At 40.7% G+C, this 16,323-nt stretch overlaps 1 protein-coding gene across 1 annotated transcript; it reads left to right on the top strand.

The window, feature by feature from the left end:
• Positions 1 to 655: 655 nt before the first annotated feature.
• adipoqb (adiponectin, C1Q and collagen domain containing, b) lies at positions 656 to 2,108 on the top strand. Its single transcript, XM_030774755.1, has 3 exons — positions 656 to 796; positions 1,079 to 1,268; positions 1,570 to 2,108. Exons 1-3 carry the CDS (start codon positions 656 to 658, stop codon positions 2,106 to 2,108), a joined length of 870 nt encoding a protein of 289 aa, XP_030630615.1.
• Positions 2,109 to 16,323: the final 14,215 nt, after the last annotated feature.

Raw genomic sequence — 16,323 nt, 5'->3', positions numbered from 1 at the left:
CTGTGCCACTGTCAGGGAGCCCACAGCCACAACAGGTAAGAGAGCTACCTTTCCCTTTAGACTGACTATGGCCTGTTTACTATAAGGCTCGTTGTGTCAGTGCCTGTTGACAAACAGTACTTAGGCTTAATGGTTCACATTTCAGCCCATCTTTGAAAGGGAAGAGTACTGAGTTAAAGTAGTTTATTCAATGGATAGATTTTAACTGGTTGTACTCTCACAGCCAGAATGGATGTAGTGACTATATTTGAAAAGTGGTTGCAGTTTGGTTGGTTTGTTGCGTAGTGGTTCCCTTATTTCTGTCTCATAGTACAGTGAGGACTTTGCTTTACACAGAATTCCTGTTGAAATGATCACAATATGTTAAGTAATTTATTACCAGTTTGTATGAGCTGAAAAAAGCTAAACTTTCTCAGTTTGTGGACAAAAGCTTTTCCTCTGAGCCTTAAGATGCTGATGTAAATGAGGGAGCTACACTCTTAAGAATGGACTTACACTTGTAAATCCTTGCTTTTGGTCGATCAGCTATCTTTAACGGAACAGATTTCTTTCAGCCATATCAAATGAGTACTGAACAAAAAAGTAACAAAACTGTTATTGAAAGTATATGCTACCCCTTGCAGCCTCACTCTGAAGAAGAGGTTTCACTATCACTATGAAGATACTATGGATATTACTGCTTGGCTTAGTGCTTACTGAGCAGTTGAGTTTTGCTCAGGATGAGAAGATGGAGCCTGAGGTAGAGAGGGAAGATGAGGGAATTGTAAAGGACAGAATGGAAGCAGCTGCTGACACAGCTCCTGAAGAAAGAGTAGGAGAAGAAGAGGGAGACTTGCAGGAAACGGCGAGAGAAGAAGCAACCAAAAATGGAGGACAAGGAGCAGCAGTCACAGAAGAGGTAACTGACACCAGAGGAGAAGAAACAGCAGTAGCAGGAGAGGAGGTAACTGAGAATGGAGGAGAGGATGGAACAGTGGCAGGAGAGGAGGTAACTGAGAATGGAGGAGAGGAGGGAGCAGTGGCAGGAGAGGAGGTGACTGAGAATGGAGGAGAGGAGGTAACTGAGAATAGAGAAGAGGAGGCACCAGCAGTAGAAGAGGAGGAGGTACAAAAACCTGAGGGCCCAACGCCATCGGTTGAGCCTGATGACAGACATCCTTGTGCCATGTGGATGGGTGGTGTGCCTGGCACGCCGGGGCACAGCGGGCATCCAGGCAGGGATGGGAGAGATGGCCGTGATGGTCCAAAGGGTGAGAAAGGAGATCCAGGTATGCAAGTCCTGTCTCTGAATCATCCACATCATCAAAGAGTAGTAATTATTTAAATAAAATTGTATTGTCTTTTCATAACAAACATTAAAGAAATGTTTTTAATGCTTGACTAAACCCATTGAATGTGGACTCTGCTTATCCAGCAGAAACTAGGAGCACCATTTACAGGGGTAGCTTTTTCAGACCAGTGTATTTCAGATGTTTTGGAAATCAGATTTTGAAATCTTCAACTAGGCATCGGTGGTTCAGTGGCTTTTTTTTTTCAGTTTTGTCCATCACTTTTTTTGTGGAAACTTAGGTGTACCTGGTGAGAGAGGAGAGCCTGGTGTGAAAGGAGATACTGGTCCAGCAGGACCACGTGGATTCCCAGGTAACCCAGGACTAAAAGGGGCTCGTGGTGAGAGTGCTCTGTCGTATCTGTCCGCCTTCAGCGTGGGTTTGAGCGAACTGCTGCCCCCTACCAACACACCCATTCGCTTCAACAAGTTCTTCTATAACGACCAACGCCACTACGACGATGTTACTGGGAAATTCCACTGCGTCTTGGCTGGAGTCTACTTCTTCACCTACCACCTCACTGTCTACACCAAGGATGCTCGAGTCAGCCTCTACAAGAACGACAAGCCTGTTATGTTCACATATGACCAGTACCAAGAGAGTAATGTGGACCAAGCTTCAGGGTCCATCATCCTCAAGCTGCAGGCAGGTGATAAAGTGTGGTTGCAGATCTTTGGGGAGGAGGAATTCGGAGGAGTATACGCAGACAACACCAACGACTCGACTTTCTCGGGGTTTCTCCTGTACCCTGACATGTCTGTGGCTGCCCGCAGGCGCTGAAAGTCCCCAGTTCACTTTAAACTGGAGTCACTGGGTTTTAATATGGTAGTTATGACAGTTTTACCTTTGAGAGAATATCTATATAGATATCTGTATATAGTTATAGAATAAAGTAGCTATATAATGTAGCTACTTGAACACTAAATGCCAGGTAAACTAAACCACTCTAATTATGACTGAACCAAAGTTAACCGATCTTACGTTAGAATGACAAATCTTTTTGACTCCAGTTTTATTTTTTCCACTATAATGTTTCTCATCAGATCCTCATAATTTTCTACAAGCTGTCAGATAGGAGTTGTGTAAACAACACACAAGATTCTGTAGTATTTGAATTAATGCATTATTATGGGAAATTGGAGTTTGGGATTTTGGAGTTTGTTAAAACTTTTTAATACTCTACTTAAACATCACCATGCCTCAAAATATTATTGAAAATATATACAATGGAAGGCTACTTTATTGGGACAGTAGAGAGCAAATCCTGTCTGTTACATGGTCTAGTGTTTCAGAGCGTAGTCACGCCCTGCTTACCGTCCTGCCTTGCAGTTGTTGTGCAGATTTTGTGTAAGTGTATTTTGGTTGTGTATGCCAATGCAGCTGGGCAGTTTTTTTTTTTCTTTTAAACACAGCAGCTGCTTACTAAAAATGACTTGCAAGCAAAATCTAACTGGAAATTGATGTACAATGTGTTTTCATGCATTGAGAAACATACAGAAATAAAATTAAAAGGTGATTTTGTGGATAGGTGGTGATAAATAAAACATTTATTTCAAATTCCAGCAAAATAATACTTATTTCATTTAATCAGTGTGATGGTTTCAGGGTATAAAAGGCATCATCCTTAACATATGCAGAAATGAATAAGTTACACTGGTCAGAACCCCTTTTCCAGACCACTTACCCTGACATTATGAAGTCATGAACTTGTGATATCACAACAACATGAAAAGCCATGCTTTCAGTTCAAACTGAAAGCAACTCAATAACACATTGGGTTATTTTTGATTATCAAAAATAACTATTTATGTTAAGGCTCTGTGCACTGCCTGTCTCAGGCTATTGTCTGACAGAGGTTGTAATAAAGAGCAGTTTATTTGTCTCTTTGACCATCTGTGGTTCTGTTTCCCCCTCTTTTGTGTTAAAAATCCAGAATCTGTGGCTTACAGCATACAGTCTGATATTTCTCTCTATTATAAATATATATGTGCATTTATGTATTAGTGCTCAATGTTGAGAGTTTTGCAGAAATTGGTATGTGCAATTAAGACCAACCTACAAAGGGTTTTAAATGAAACATATTCCCTTTTCCACTGAGAAAGGTCTTTAATATACCAAAGATAGGTGCCCAGAAAAGTGCTACCTCACGTTAGGAAAAATAGTGCTTTTTGTCCTAATAGATACCTTAACTACTGATCAAAAGCTCACTAAAAGCTCTCGGCTTTTCTCTTACAGAGGGAATGGAAGGGAGAGGAAAAGGAAAAAAAAAACTCTGGCTCGTTGCCCAGTCTAGCCAGTTACCAGTGATGTGTCAGTCTCTTGAATTAGTTTAGTTCCCTGGACTGATTAATGGTATTGAGACATACGGTGAACAAAAGATTCTTTTATGTAGGCATTTCAGCCACAGAAGTGCATATGCTACTTTTGAAATATTGTCTAAAATTGTCTGCTAAATTTTTTTTTACATAGAAACAGACAATTGCTTTGTATAAGACTCATTTCAGTAAAGTGAGTGCCTGGAAAAAATACTGGAAATAGTAGGATTTCAGCACTACTTCGGTTAGAATATCTTCTAATATTCTTTGCAAACTTCACAAGTATTGAGAATGTATTTCCTAGGGTAAAATAGTTACAACATCATTATTCTACTCTCCCAGAAGATGGCAGCAAAATATCACTTTGTTAACAGCCCAGCCTAATATTAGAGCCACTCTGGTATTCCTCTTTGATGTAGAGATCATCAAGATCAAAGTCAAATTATGTGATGTCCATAATAAAACATTGTCAGTGTTTTGTGCATGTCCTAGATTGACCTTGCAAACTTGTGTGAGCAAAGCAATGTTTTAGTGTTTATGTGTGTGGTGTGTGTGTGTGTGTGTGTGTGTGTGTGTGTGTGTGTGTGTGTGTGTGTGTGTGTGAGTGCATGCACGCAAGCGGGTGTGTGTGCGTGCCTGTGTGCGTACGTGTGTGCATACGTGCGTGTGTGCGCGTATGTGTATGTGTGTTTTAGCCTGTTTTAGGGACACCTCTTTCAAAAGTGGCGTGTTTACGTAATTAATAATTTGTGCATTTGCGTATTCTGAGGGACGCCTCTTTCACAGGTGTACGCTATTCAGACTTTTTGGAGAAGGGCCAGAAGTTGGCCTGTCTGGTCCCCTGCAGCTGTGTGAACCTGTTCCAAAGCTAACCACTCACTCATCATCTCGCCGTCCCCTCCTCCTCTCCCTGGTTTGACTCCTGACCGTATCACAGGAGGCTAAACAAGCCTCTCTGTGGCTCCCCTTTACCCCAGTCACGACACCTCCGCTAACCCTTACTCTGTTTTAACCTCTCCAACAATCACACCAATACCACTCTTACAACTGCAGTCAGTGAAGTGTTTATGCTGCTGCTGCTGCAAAAAAAATTATATTAAAAAGAAAAAAGGTAAAAGTAACAGGTGAGACATTCCAAACATTTACAGCAGATTTCCATTTTAAAACTGTCTTACAGCACAGACATATAATTAAGTATCTATAATGTCCAGATCCACTTTTTTTTTTTCAATACGAAGCTTGGCTTTAAAATCTGTGAATGAAAATGAAAACTCAATGAAAAATTAATGGAAAAATGTGAGTAATGTCCACCACTGAAGTACACGAAAAATGTGAGATTACATGGTAGTTTCCAGTAAGGTAAGAGATGGAGTTGATTAAGGCAGTGGAGTCCAGACAGGCTTAGAGAAGAAGACAGAGTCAACACTGTCTCTCTTCACAGACCACATATAAAGACAAGCTCGGCCATGCCTTAAGCACAAATACCATGAAGGCACAGACAGATCTGCCTTATCTCTCTCTCTCCATTATTCAGTCCATCAGAGTTGTGTGTGTGAGTGTGTTTTTTTTATTCCTGCTCAAGATGTGATAGCAACTAAAAACAGGTACAGTTAAGATAAGAGAAGTATGGGACTACGTACAAGATGAGTTATGTTCTGTTGGAGAAAATAGCTAGATAAGGCACAGTGATGATGATGATGATGATGATGATGATGATGATTTTCATTGTCGCTGTTAAAAAAATGACCATAAAGAATCAACTTCAGAAATACTGAATCTTTATTTCTGAAGCAAGAGCCAAGTCAAGGGCATCTGTTTTGACAAGGTAGATTAGTTTCTGAGAGGACTTCACAGTCCCTTGCAAATTAATTCAGCTTTAGCAAGTCATTTTGTGGTTAAGTTACGGAGGGAGATATATTTCATAATTGTGTTATCCAGTAACATAATTTGCTATTTCTCAGTTGAAGAGTTGTTTGCTTTAGAGATGTTTGTTAAAGTAGCATACATTTGTCAGTGCCTCTTAGAGGGAAAAAGTTTACCACAAAGCTCAACTGATCTGTAAAATTATTTGAATATAGTAAATAAAGCTGAACACTTCCAACAGCAACCGAGGTTTGCATTCCATTACAGACAGTATAGAAGATGGTTAGACTTTGTTTTTTATTCCTTACACTTTAACAAATATGATTAATCCAAACCTTTTACCATGAATAACCTTTTTTAAGCACTAAGGGTGACCTCTGAAAATAGCACTACAATGATAAAACTTCACAGTTCTTTCTAACCACGTTTTCAAGAAGAATGCATTCTTTAAAAAGTCATGTACTTTTCGGCCTTCTTCAGAAACATGCATTGGAAATATGCTTACTGATGAGACACTGATTGGATGATGCTGGACCGTGATCCATTGTAAGGTCAGAATTTGTTTCCGGTATGTTCTGAGAGTAAGCCATTCCCTGAGTGGGACGGGGCCGAAGTCCCTGACTCAGCTCTTTTTGCTTCTCCCCGCAGCTGTAAATGGTTGGTTTCTATTTACATGTCATTTCTCATGGACCCGAGAGACATGTTTTTATATTTAAAAAGAGAAAAGGGGAAGAAAACCAGGCCACCACAGTTCTCACTGTGCCTTGATACTGGCTTACAGCATGCTCTGTTTACACAGTAAATGGCTTCAGCACTTTCTGTTCTTGCTTCGGTATGATTTTATTAGCACAGAGGTAAATTTATCACATTCACAATGTTTGTAAGAAAACCTTGAAAGGACAAGTGAAAAAATGGATTGAAGAGTGTGGTGGAGTTCACTGGACTCAGGAAGGAGGTTGATGGATGGCTACGTTGGTGGTTTGTCCAGTGCTGAGGTATTTTTTGTAGGAACATAGAGTTTACTGTTGGTTTGACCTACATACATACACACAATTTCACGCTAAATTGAGCTGCCCATAAGTGTATATTTTTCTCTTTGACTTGTCAGCTATGGACAGTTCATTCTAGAAGGCTTTTGTCCTGAATGTGACCCGTTGCACTGTTGTCATTTTCACCCCAAAACCAAAGGATACATTCTGGAAGAAAGACAAATTGGAGCAGTGGTTTTTCCTTAAGAAACAGCCTTGTATGAACTCAGAAAACCCCAAAGAAAGTTTAATGAGTATTTTACATAACACGAGGCTTAACTTGAAATGAACCTTAAAGTTCTACATGTACAGGAATACTGTTTATTTTATGTACAGGAATACTGTTTATTTTACCATAAAGCCACTGTATCACAGTATCAAGGTATTTATTTCGTACATAAAAAAAAAAATTCAACCTTAGTCAATGCACCACTGCCGTCCCAGCAGAACGCTACACATGCTGCGCCTCATTTGACATTAGGAAGAGCTGACAGTAGTCGGACAGAGGTTTTCTCAGCTGCTCGGTCATTGAACTGGACTATAATCTGCACACGACCCCAGACTGCTATGTGCACTGGATCTGCCATGCCTTCAGAGGAAACGTGGAATGCAATACTGTGGTTTGGCAGAAGTGAGTTTTTTAGTTGATCTCATGCAGTTGGCCAGGATCAAGGAAAGAGAATAGTCCTGGGAAAACATCACTTGGAATTAACGTTGTGTATTACTCAACCTGTTTGAGTATCTTTCCGTCTCTCTCTCTCTCTGCTGAGAAGTGCGGTGTGGAGGAGGTTGAGAGGAAGGCGAAAATGAGGGATGGACAGTGTGGTGTCTAATAGCCAGCTCTCAGGCTCCAATGGAATGACCACTTAACATTCACTGCTTGAGCAGAGCCCTCTCAGATTTCTCACTATTAGATACTAATCAAGGCAGAGCACAAGCAGACAGCTCCATAGTGCACAGGATGACCTCTTGGGTCAAGCAGACAGCTCCATAGTGCACAGGATGACCTCTTGGGTCTGATTTTCGAGCAGAGAGACAGAGTAGAGGAGACTTAGCTGCTTAGGACTGAAATTACTTTAAAAGTAATGGTGTTGTAAAGCAGCACTCAATGATGATTAGTAATGTCTTATCTCCATGCATATGACAGTAATTTGAAATCTGCAGATTATAGCAGGTTTGAGGTCTGTCTGTCTGTCTGTCTTTCTGTCTGCCTACCTGCCTGCCTGTCTGCCTGCCTGTCTTTTCGTCTGTCCGTCTGTCTCTTTGCCTGTCAGGGTCTTACGTGGACCAGGTGAGTAAAAGCAAAACTACAAATGACCAATATCACCAAAATGAAAACACTGTTGCGCATTTATGTACTTTAAAGAAGAAAAATAATTACATGGGGCATCTGTACAAATGCATAAAATCAGTCATGGTACAGAGGATCAGCACAGTGAAGAGCTAAACACAAAACACGCTGCGTCTAGTAAAACAGTCTTTTTCTTTTTTCTATAAGAATTCATTTAAACTCTTGCTCACAGTTTCTCAGATTTTCTCAGCTTCTCTTTAAAACAATGCTCACAAATAAAAACATACAACACCTATGCTTTGAACTTGGGAAATGCAAAAGTTTACGTCAAATGTTACTTTAAATAATAAAAAGAAAAGGATGTGTGTGTGAGTAAACTCTAATGACTTTTAACACATAGACAGAGCAATCACTTCACTCCATCTGTAGGAACTGGAGTAGACAGTCGTTTGCCATCCGTGGTACTTTGGGACAAGTTACGCATGCTGTCATCCTTGTTTCAACACCATTGTTATATTCAGCTGATAAGTGTCTGGCTGTATGTTACATGTTCAACTTGTTATCCTCCACTGACCTCTTTCTTCGATGAACTTTTTACGAGCCCAGGGCTGCCACTGGTTGGATGTGTTTATTTTCTACACCTATTATGCTGTCATTTGTGAAACCCCCCCTAATGGTTATTGTTTCTGACGTACTTACACAGACATGCCTGGCGCCGATTTACTACCATGCCCCATTTAAAGTCAGTTTAAACATTTAAATCTTGCCCTTTCTCCATCTGCGCCGTGCATGCACACCTGTCTGCCTTACCTGTTTTAAATAGCATTGTCTGAACGCTTGGTAGTATCACTGGCTGCTGGATAAAACTCATAAAGTGGTCACGTGACACATAACTGAAGAAAAAGAACAGTTATCAGTCTTGTATAACACAACCATAGCATGCAGTTCCATCTCCCCAAGGCTTTTTAAAGCCCAGTGTTCCCACCCTCATTAATGTCAACACAACTGAACCGTATTCTCCCACCACACTGATTGTTGGTATACAGGATGCTGCACCAAGGCCATTTGTCTATGAGTCAGTCTTATTGCAATGAATTGCTCCACTGTCCGCCCTGTTATATTTACATACCCATCACTCCTCTCTCCCTCTCTCTCTTTCTCCCTCTCTCTCTTTCACTCTGTCTGTCTGTCTGTCTGTCTGTCTCTCTCTCTTGCTTGGTGGTCCTTTCCCCTGACTCTGTGAAAAGGGTCCAGAGGTCTCTTTGTTGAGAATGGATGGTATCAGGACCTTCTGTGTGTGTTGTTGAGTGAGGAGCATGGCTCTGGAGTGCGTGTGTGTGTGGCCCAGGATACAGAGGACTCACACACACGAAACTGCCACCTGGACATCTCTCTCTCTCTTTTTTTTTTTTCAAACCAGGCTCCTCTGTAATGAAAGGACAAATACGTCGAAAACCCAAGTCAGTGATGAATGCCATGTTTTGCATAATTCTACATGTAATCCCTGAGTCATTTTTACAGTACTGAAATGTTTGTCTTTGTTTATAAGTGTTGTGAACTTTTTTTTTGTCCCTTTAGAATTGTATTTCTAAACATTCTGAACAGAGGATCTTTGTGGTATTTTTCCACTGATGTTTAATGGAAAGGAGATTAAGCAAAAGAACATTTTGACTGCTCTGAACTGGAAAGTAGAAGAAACCGACGTGAACTCTAGACAACAAATTCAAAATGTTGTTTTTCTACTTTTTCAAAACTATGAACTATGACTATGATTCATAGCTTCAGAGACATTTGTTGGGATCAGAAGTTACGAGCTGATAAAAAAAGAGTTAACTTTAAAACCCATCTGAGGCCTAACCTATTGTTTAGCTCATGGCCTTTGGCATTTTGCTGAGTTGGCCGCCGTCGTGTCCGCCGCGATTTTATCGCATGCGACACAAATATGAGAACAATATTTATCAGAACGTTCGCCCGCCTCCACAGCCCGTCTTCTCCTCTGCCCAACCCCTCTCTCCCTCTCTCCCTTCCTCTCCCTCTCCCATCCCTCAGCCTGCTCTCCTCACAGGCCCTGTATGAGCTCCTTTCTGAAGAACCAAGGTACGCAGGCCCATTTGGAAGATAAACAGTGAAAGACACGGACTGGGATTCTATCTGTGAGAGGTGGGTCAGAGATATGACATGCCAATGTCTACAGCTTCTGACATGAAGGGCTCTTTGTTTAAAGGGAAAAAAACCCCAAACAATTGTTTTTGTTTTGTTGTCGAGGATGTTCTCCTTACCCCGGTGGATGCCATTAACTTCCTTCATGTGTTCTTTTAGGGGTTATAAGTCCACAAAAATAAGATATGTTAAAAAATAAATAAATGAATAAATGTGTGTGTGTGTGTGTGTGTGTGTATATATATATATATATATATTAACATTTATGATATATGTAAAATAATATATATCACTTCTAGCTCTGTTTTTTTTTTTATACACTGGAGACACAACTGCTGCTGCGGGGGAAAAAAAGAAAAAGATCTATTAGAATCAGTTACAACCCCAGAGTTGCCACTCTTGTATCCTTCAAAGCAATCTGTCTAGCTCACTGAGCTCAAGTTCATTCATCTTAAAGTGCTTCTCAACCCCCCCCCCCCCACCCCCCCCTCATCCCCGCTGGCCGGGGTCAGTCGTGGAGGGGAGTATAGTGCCAGTGTTGAGCGTAAGCAGAAACAGATGGGAATCCTGAGGGGTCGTGGAGCACAAGCGATGAGTCTTTCCATTCGACCTCTCCAGCTGTTGCTTTACATCGTTCCTAATTCATAATGAAACCAATCACATGTTTTTCATCCGCCGTTCTCTGAGAAGAGGAGGAAAATATTCCAACGGATTAGACTTTGTCATAGTCAAAAAAAAAAAAAAAAAGGTAGTGAGGAATGTTCAACAACCTGGAGTGATGTTTTCACCAAGTGTGTAAATAATGAATAGTAAGGGACTGAAAACCAAAAAATGTTCTCAAGGAGATAATCGTTGCTCTACATGCGTGCAGGTTTATGCGTATTGATTTTGTGGATTCTGATACAGCTTTAAATGGTTTAAAAATTGTTTTTTGAATTTGCTCAACAAAAAAACAATGCTGACTTTCAGGAAATTTTCTGTATTTTGGCATTTTGATTCCCCCTACCAACAAAAACACACAAAAGCACCAACAGAATAACCTGTTGTTTTGTGACTGGATTTACCAAAGACTGTGACTGTGAGAACCCCATGTTAAAGATTCAGAATTGCAGGTATGAGATCACATCCCACACATACCCACAGTTCCCCAGTGTTTGGTGAAGTAACTCCAGTTCTGCAAGCACAACTGCCCACAAATGACGAACATTGCCTGTATTTATTTGCCTTTTGTTTGTCAGTTCCACCAGTCACACTGAATCATTTTCTCTCTGCACAGTTCCCTCTTTATGTCTTTCTCAAAAAAAAAACAAAACAAGCAAACAAACAAACAAACAGAAAACTAACTACCTAACTAACAAAAAAAACTATGCCTGCAAACTCAAACCCACTGAAAGAACAATAAATAACTACAAAGAAACACTTGCATGACTTTGCTTTCTTGAGTATTTACTTAATCCCATCCTGTAACACAAAGCCAGGCCATCCTGCATCTTTCTTCCATCCTGTTTCACCCCCCCCCCTTGTCATATTCAGGAATTAATTTCTTAAGCTATTAACCCTCTTTGTGAGTAACCATCCAGCAACGCAACATCCGTGAGAAAAGAGAATAGACGAGAGGAAGAAAAAAAAAAATCAAAGTCTACACAACCCAAACATATTGCCCAGTTTTTTCCTTTAGTCATTGCCCTTGACTTCCAGACAAGAGGAAAGAGACTGATGCTGTCTGCTGGCACCGCGCCATGAGGAGACATGGAGTCAGGTTTAAAGATAAACAATAATAAGCCCTGCTTTTCCTTTTGCTGGGTTTAATTGTGTTTACCTGAGTGTCACATTTGCTTTGAGGATTTTCTCGAGCCTGGTTTCAGTTTGCAGAGGGAGCCTGGACGTGAGTCATATAGGCCATGAATTAATACCCTGTTACGGAATGTTCCCTCCCAAAATACACACTCTGAGAAAATGTGACATTGAGCAAGATTATTAATTTAGAGATAGGTGCACACATCATCTTTGTGGACCATACAAGTAAATATTTACTGACAAAATATCACAAAATTAGATTTTCTGTACGTACGGAATGATGTAAATATACAGATTGTATTTAGCAAAGTGATAAGATGGATAAACTCTGCTGAGCTTTGTTTTAAAGGCTCCAGATTCTTGTTCTTCATGTCAGAATGACTTTCAGTACCACAGATACTCTAACAGCATCCCATTGGCTGAATGAAAAAAGTCCCATGATGCACTGCATGACATTAGTCAAACACAGTCTCATCTTAATCCTCTAATTACCCGACTCTTTTCACAGCCAGGCTGATTTGGCTTTAAGATAGCTTTAAGCTACATTCCAGCTTGGCAAAACCACCTCATGAAGGATATACAAAACATACAGTATGTAGCTGGACGTTGCATGGTATTTTCACAAAGAGCACATTCAAAAATAATCACTCAGTGTATTTTGCATGTAGTGAAAATATATGGTACACGAATGGCCACACCACAAGTAAAAGAAATAAAATATGCTGGCACCAGTCAGTGTGCAGTGTGTCTGTGCGTGTGTGTGTGTGTGTGTGTGTGTGTGTGTGTGTGTGCGTGCGTGCGTGTGTGTGCGTGTGTGTGTTTATTTGTAGTTTGTCCAACAATTTTACAACATATTCTTGCCATACATAATATATTATGTGTGGTGTACAATCTCATCTGGTTTACACAAGGAATGAAAACCACATTTTACATTAAAATAATGCGTGTACTGTGGTCCACTAGTCTAATCTTGATTTGATTCCTCCAAGTTCATCAGGGAATAAGGAAGAGGACATCCTGCACAGTCATTCTTGTACAAGGATAGACCTGATAATCAACTGACTTCAAAACAAACAAAAACTTCACTTTGTTTTAACAAACCATTCAGTTGTCTTCTGCAGTCAGTTGAGATGATCATTATCATCTTTTTGCATGCTTAGCCAAGTGAAAAATATGCATGTCAATTGGATGACACCTACTCAGTTCAGAGGAGTTTAACTTTAATGACCTTCATTAACTTCTGTAAGACCCAAACCATATGAGATGTCTTTTCTCTTCCATTCCATGCAAAAATGGTACACAACCACAATACTTTACACCAAAAAGCTTACAAAAAACATAATTATTGCTTCATGAGAGATCTTAAGACCTCAGCTTCACAAAATGTTCCATTTATTTCAACACTAAAACCTGAGAGAACAGTATGGAGAGATCTTACAACATTCTGTGTGGAGGGTACGCTACAATATCACTTTAGAGACATTTTTTTCCCATAAACAGAGGCCATGAACTGACAAAGGCCATATGCTGAAACTTGACTCTTTTCCCCATTGCTGTACTGGGAGATGTGGCGCTGTGGAGTGAGACTGGTGTGGGTTTGGTTCTGACCTCCCCTGTCACACTCCTGTTTGGAGAAGGAAGTCAAGGGCCATGTGGATCATGTAACAGGCTCAAACTGATCCATATCTGAGTCTAACCCAGGAAATGGCTCCCTCCAAAAAGCGAGAGGTCTGTGCTCCGCTGGTGCAGCAGAAAATATAAGATGTCGTTCAGAGAATGGGTGGAGGGGGGTGGGGTGGAGTGTGGTGGGGCGGCTGGTGGGGGTTGGAGGAAGGGGGGGGGCGACTCTGAAAGCTCTTGTTCTTTCGTGAGCGCAAATTTCTGCTTGAAAAGTTCAACCCCTGTCAGGAGAACGCTAACAGTCGAGTTTTTACTGGGAGGGGATTTGTGAAACGCAACGTGGGAGGATTTAACTCCACAGGATGTCGTAAACTAAAACAACAATGTTAACATGCCATTGTTTTTGCAGTTAGTACAGCACAAAGAAAAAAAAAAAAAGAAAAACAAAAGAAAAGAAACAAGAAAAAACCTGAGGCAAACCTTTCCCCAAATTTTTGACCTCCTGTAACATCTGAAAGGTTTCATGGAGTAACGGGAATTTTTGGGAGGAGGGAAAAGTCTGTAAAGCCAAAGGTGAAGAGATAACATTGGCCTAGCATAACTGCTTTCTCAGGGCTTCTCTCAGAGGAAAAAAAAATGAATATATTGCAAAGGGTGGGGACTTGTTTCTCCAAGCCCAAGTACAGAGTCATCTGACATGAAGTGTATCCGTTAGACGTTATCTGCATTATACTTTTCCAGCTGGCCATAGATGGAAGGTTTGAGACTCTGAACTGTGCGCCACGTTGTGGTTTGGGAAACACAGACACCCCCCCCCCCTTTCTGTATTTCCATTTCAAACTGATCATAACAAGTTCAGTCTCAGTCCAGATGACATTTCCAGCTTATTACTGTGTGTTTGCTGACAAAATAAAGAGAATGGAGAGATTGACAAAAGACTAGGGAGGACAAGGGAGAGGGAGAAAGAGAGAATGAGGACAGAAGGGTGACAACAGAGAGAGAGAGATATCCCAAAATGGTAGAATGGTCACTAGCAGATATGAACCTTGGAACTTTTCTAAGGGGGAAAAAAAAAACTTCCCTAAAAGAGTCAACATTTGGTGGCATTTTATCTTACCTGTAGCTTTATGTTAGGTAGTTTCTTGAAGTAGCTTTAAAGAGTTTGAGAGAATTTGTATGGACTGAGATCAAAGAGGAACAAATGCATTAATCAGAAGGAATTAACTCTGGAGGTGGTAGTGAGATGTGCGGAACAAAATTCACCGTCTCAGTTTGACACTGACAAGTGACCGATTTAAACTCTCTTTCATGTCCATTAAACAGGTCTTTTAAGCAATGGGGAAACTGCTTGGAAAGGGCGTGATATTTTTCTACAGCTGCTAATATGTCAACTTGATGTGTTAATTTGCTTTAAAGATGACAAGTTCATGACTTGTCAGTACTGTGCATTTAAAGCTTTTCATGTTTCATAAAGACTGCTCCTATAAAGTTGTCAGAAAGGCAAAATGTCAGGGCGAATCACGAAATTGTAACAACAGAACAATACGGTTGCAGTCAGCCCAGTGCGCGGGTTTCTTTTATTAGCTTGGCTCCGTCATCACCTCCTCAATATTTACACGCGGGGAGAGGAAAAAAAGACCCGGCAATGGAGACCCCTCCCGCCGCTCTGTGTGTGGGATGAAGACCGGACTATTTTCGCTCGTCCTCACAAAGGCACTCACATTTGCCAAGCCCGTTTCACGGTAACGTCTCGCTAGACCAATGAAGGCAACATCCATCTGAGCTACGGAGAAGCAGGAAAATAAAAGCTTGGGTTGTCTCTCCGCTAACAGCACTGGGGAGCAAAAGGGCGGTGTGTTTTTCTTTTTTCTTCTCTTTTTAATGGAACCAAATGAAAGAAGTTCAGTGATAAAATGTCTCTCATATAAAACAACAAAACTTAACATTTTAAAGTAAGTATCAAGTCTAGGCTGAGATGTGGGGTTATTTGTGAGGTCAGTGGTGTAGTACAAGAGATTGCCCGTTTCTTCATCATTCCTAGAATTCTTGACATAACAGACAGAAGTTGAGTGACTTTTGTTGTTAACAACAATAAGCCTGCCACCAATGGGATCAAAGGCTTGTAGTATGAGACGCTGTTTGACATACTGTAGCCAAGTGTAGCCTTTTCTCAGAAAAACAGTTAACATGACATTGCCTAAAACACAGGCTTGCCATGTAAGGACAACACTTGTGTGATCACGCTGTTCTTCAGGCACTTGTGGGTCTTATCTGTACAATCAGAGGTTAGTGAATAATAAAATTCAGATTCAGAATATGAAATGAAAAAGTAGTGGAGTTACACTGTGGTTTTTAAAGCACTGTGGTGCAGACTTTTGCAGAATCATAGTTATGGGCATCTTGAGCTCCTTCATTTAGAGAGCATACGCCCAGACACGCTCACCTGCGACCTGAATATGGGAGCAGTTGTTTGCTCTTGCAGTAAACAGAAACAGGAAATGTTTTGTTGGCATGACTTGCACGACTCTGACTTAACTCTGTGGTACATGTGGTATTTCAGTCAGTAACTGTTATTTTATGAATAAATAAGACACGTAGCAGGTCAAATATTGTAAGCAGAAAAAGGCTGGGGGTTTTTTTTTGAGAAAAAGCTCCTTGCACTCATATACTGTGTACCTAAGAATTTGCTCATGAAGCGTAAAAAGATGCCTTCCTCAGCTGCAGTTTGTCTTAGGAAAAAAAGAGAGCTGCTGAAGAAAAAGCTTGAGAAACTCTAATTTAGACACATAAACCAGCAGTCTTAATAATACATTGCATGGCTTATTTGTTTGAATGAGACAGGTCTATGTGAATGCATTAATCCTGCAAAATATCTACGAATATTATTAACGTAACTTCATCTCGCCCATTCATGTTTTTGC

Source organism: Chanos chanos, chromosome 5, assembly GCF_902362185.1.
Source record: "Chanos chanos chromosome 5, fChaCha1.1, whole genome shotgun sequence".
Classification (NCBI taxonomy): Eukaryota; Metazoa; Chordata; class Actinopteri; order Gonorynchiformes; family Chanidae; genus Chanos; species Chanos chanos.
The sequence above is the reverse complement of the archived record's forward strand: the minus strand, read 5'-3'. Positions and strand labels throughout refer to the sequence as shown.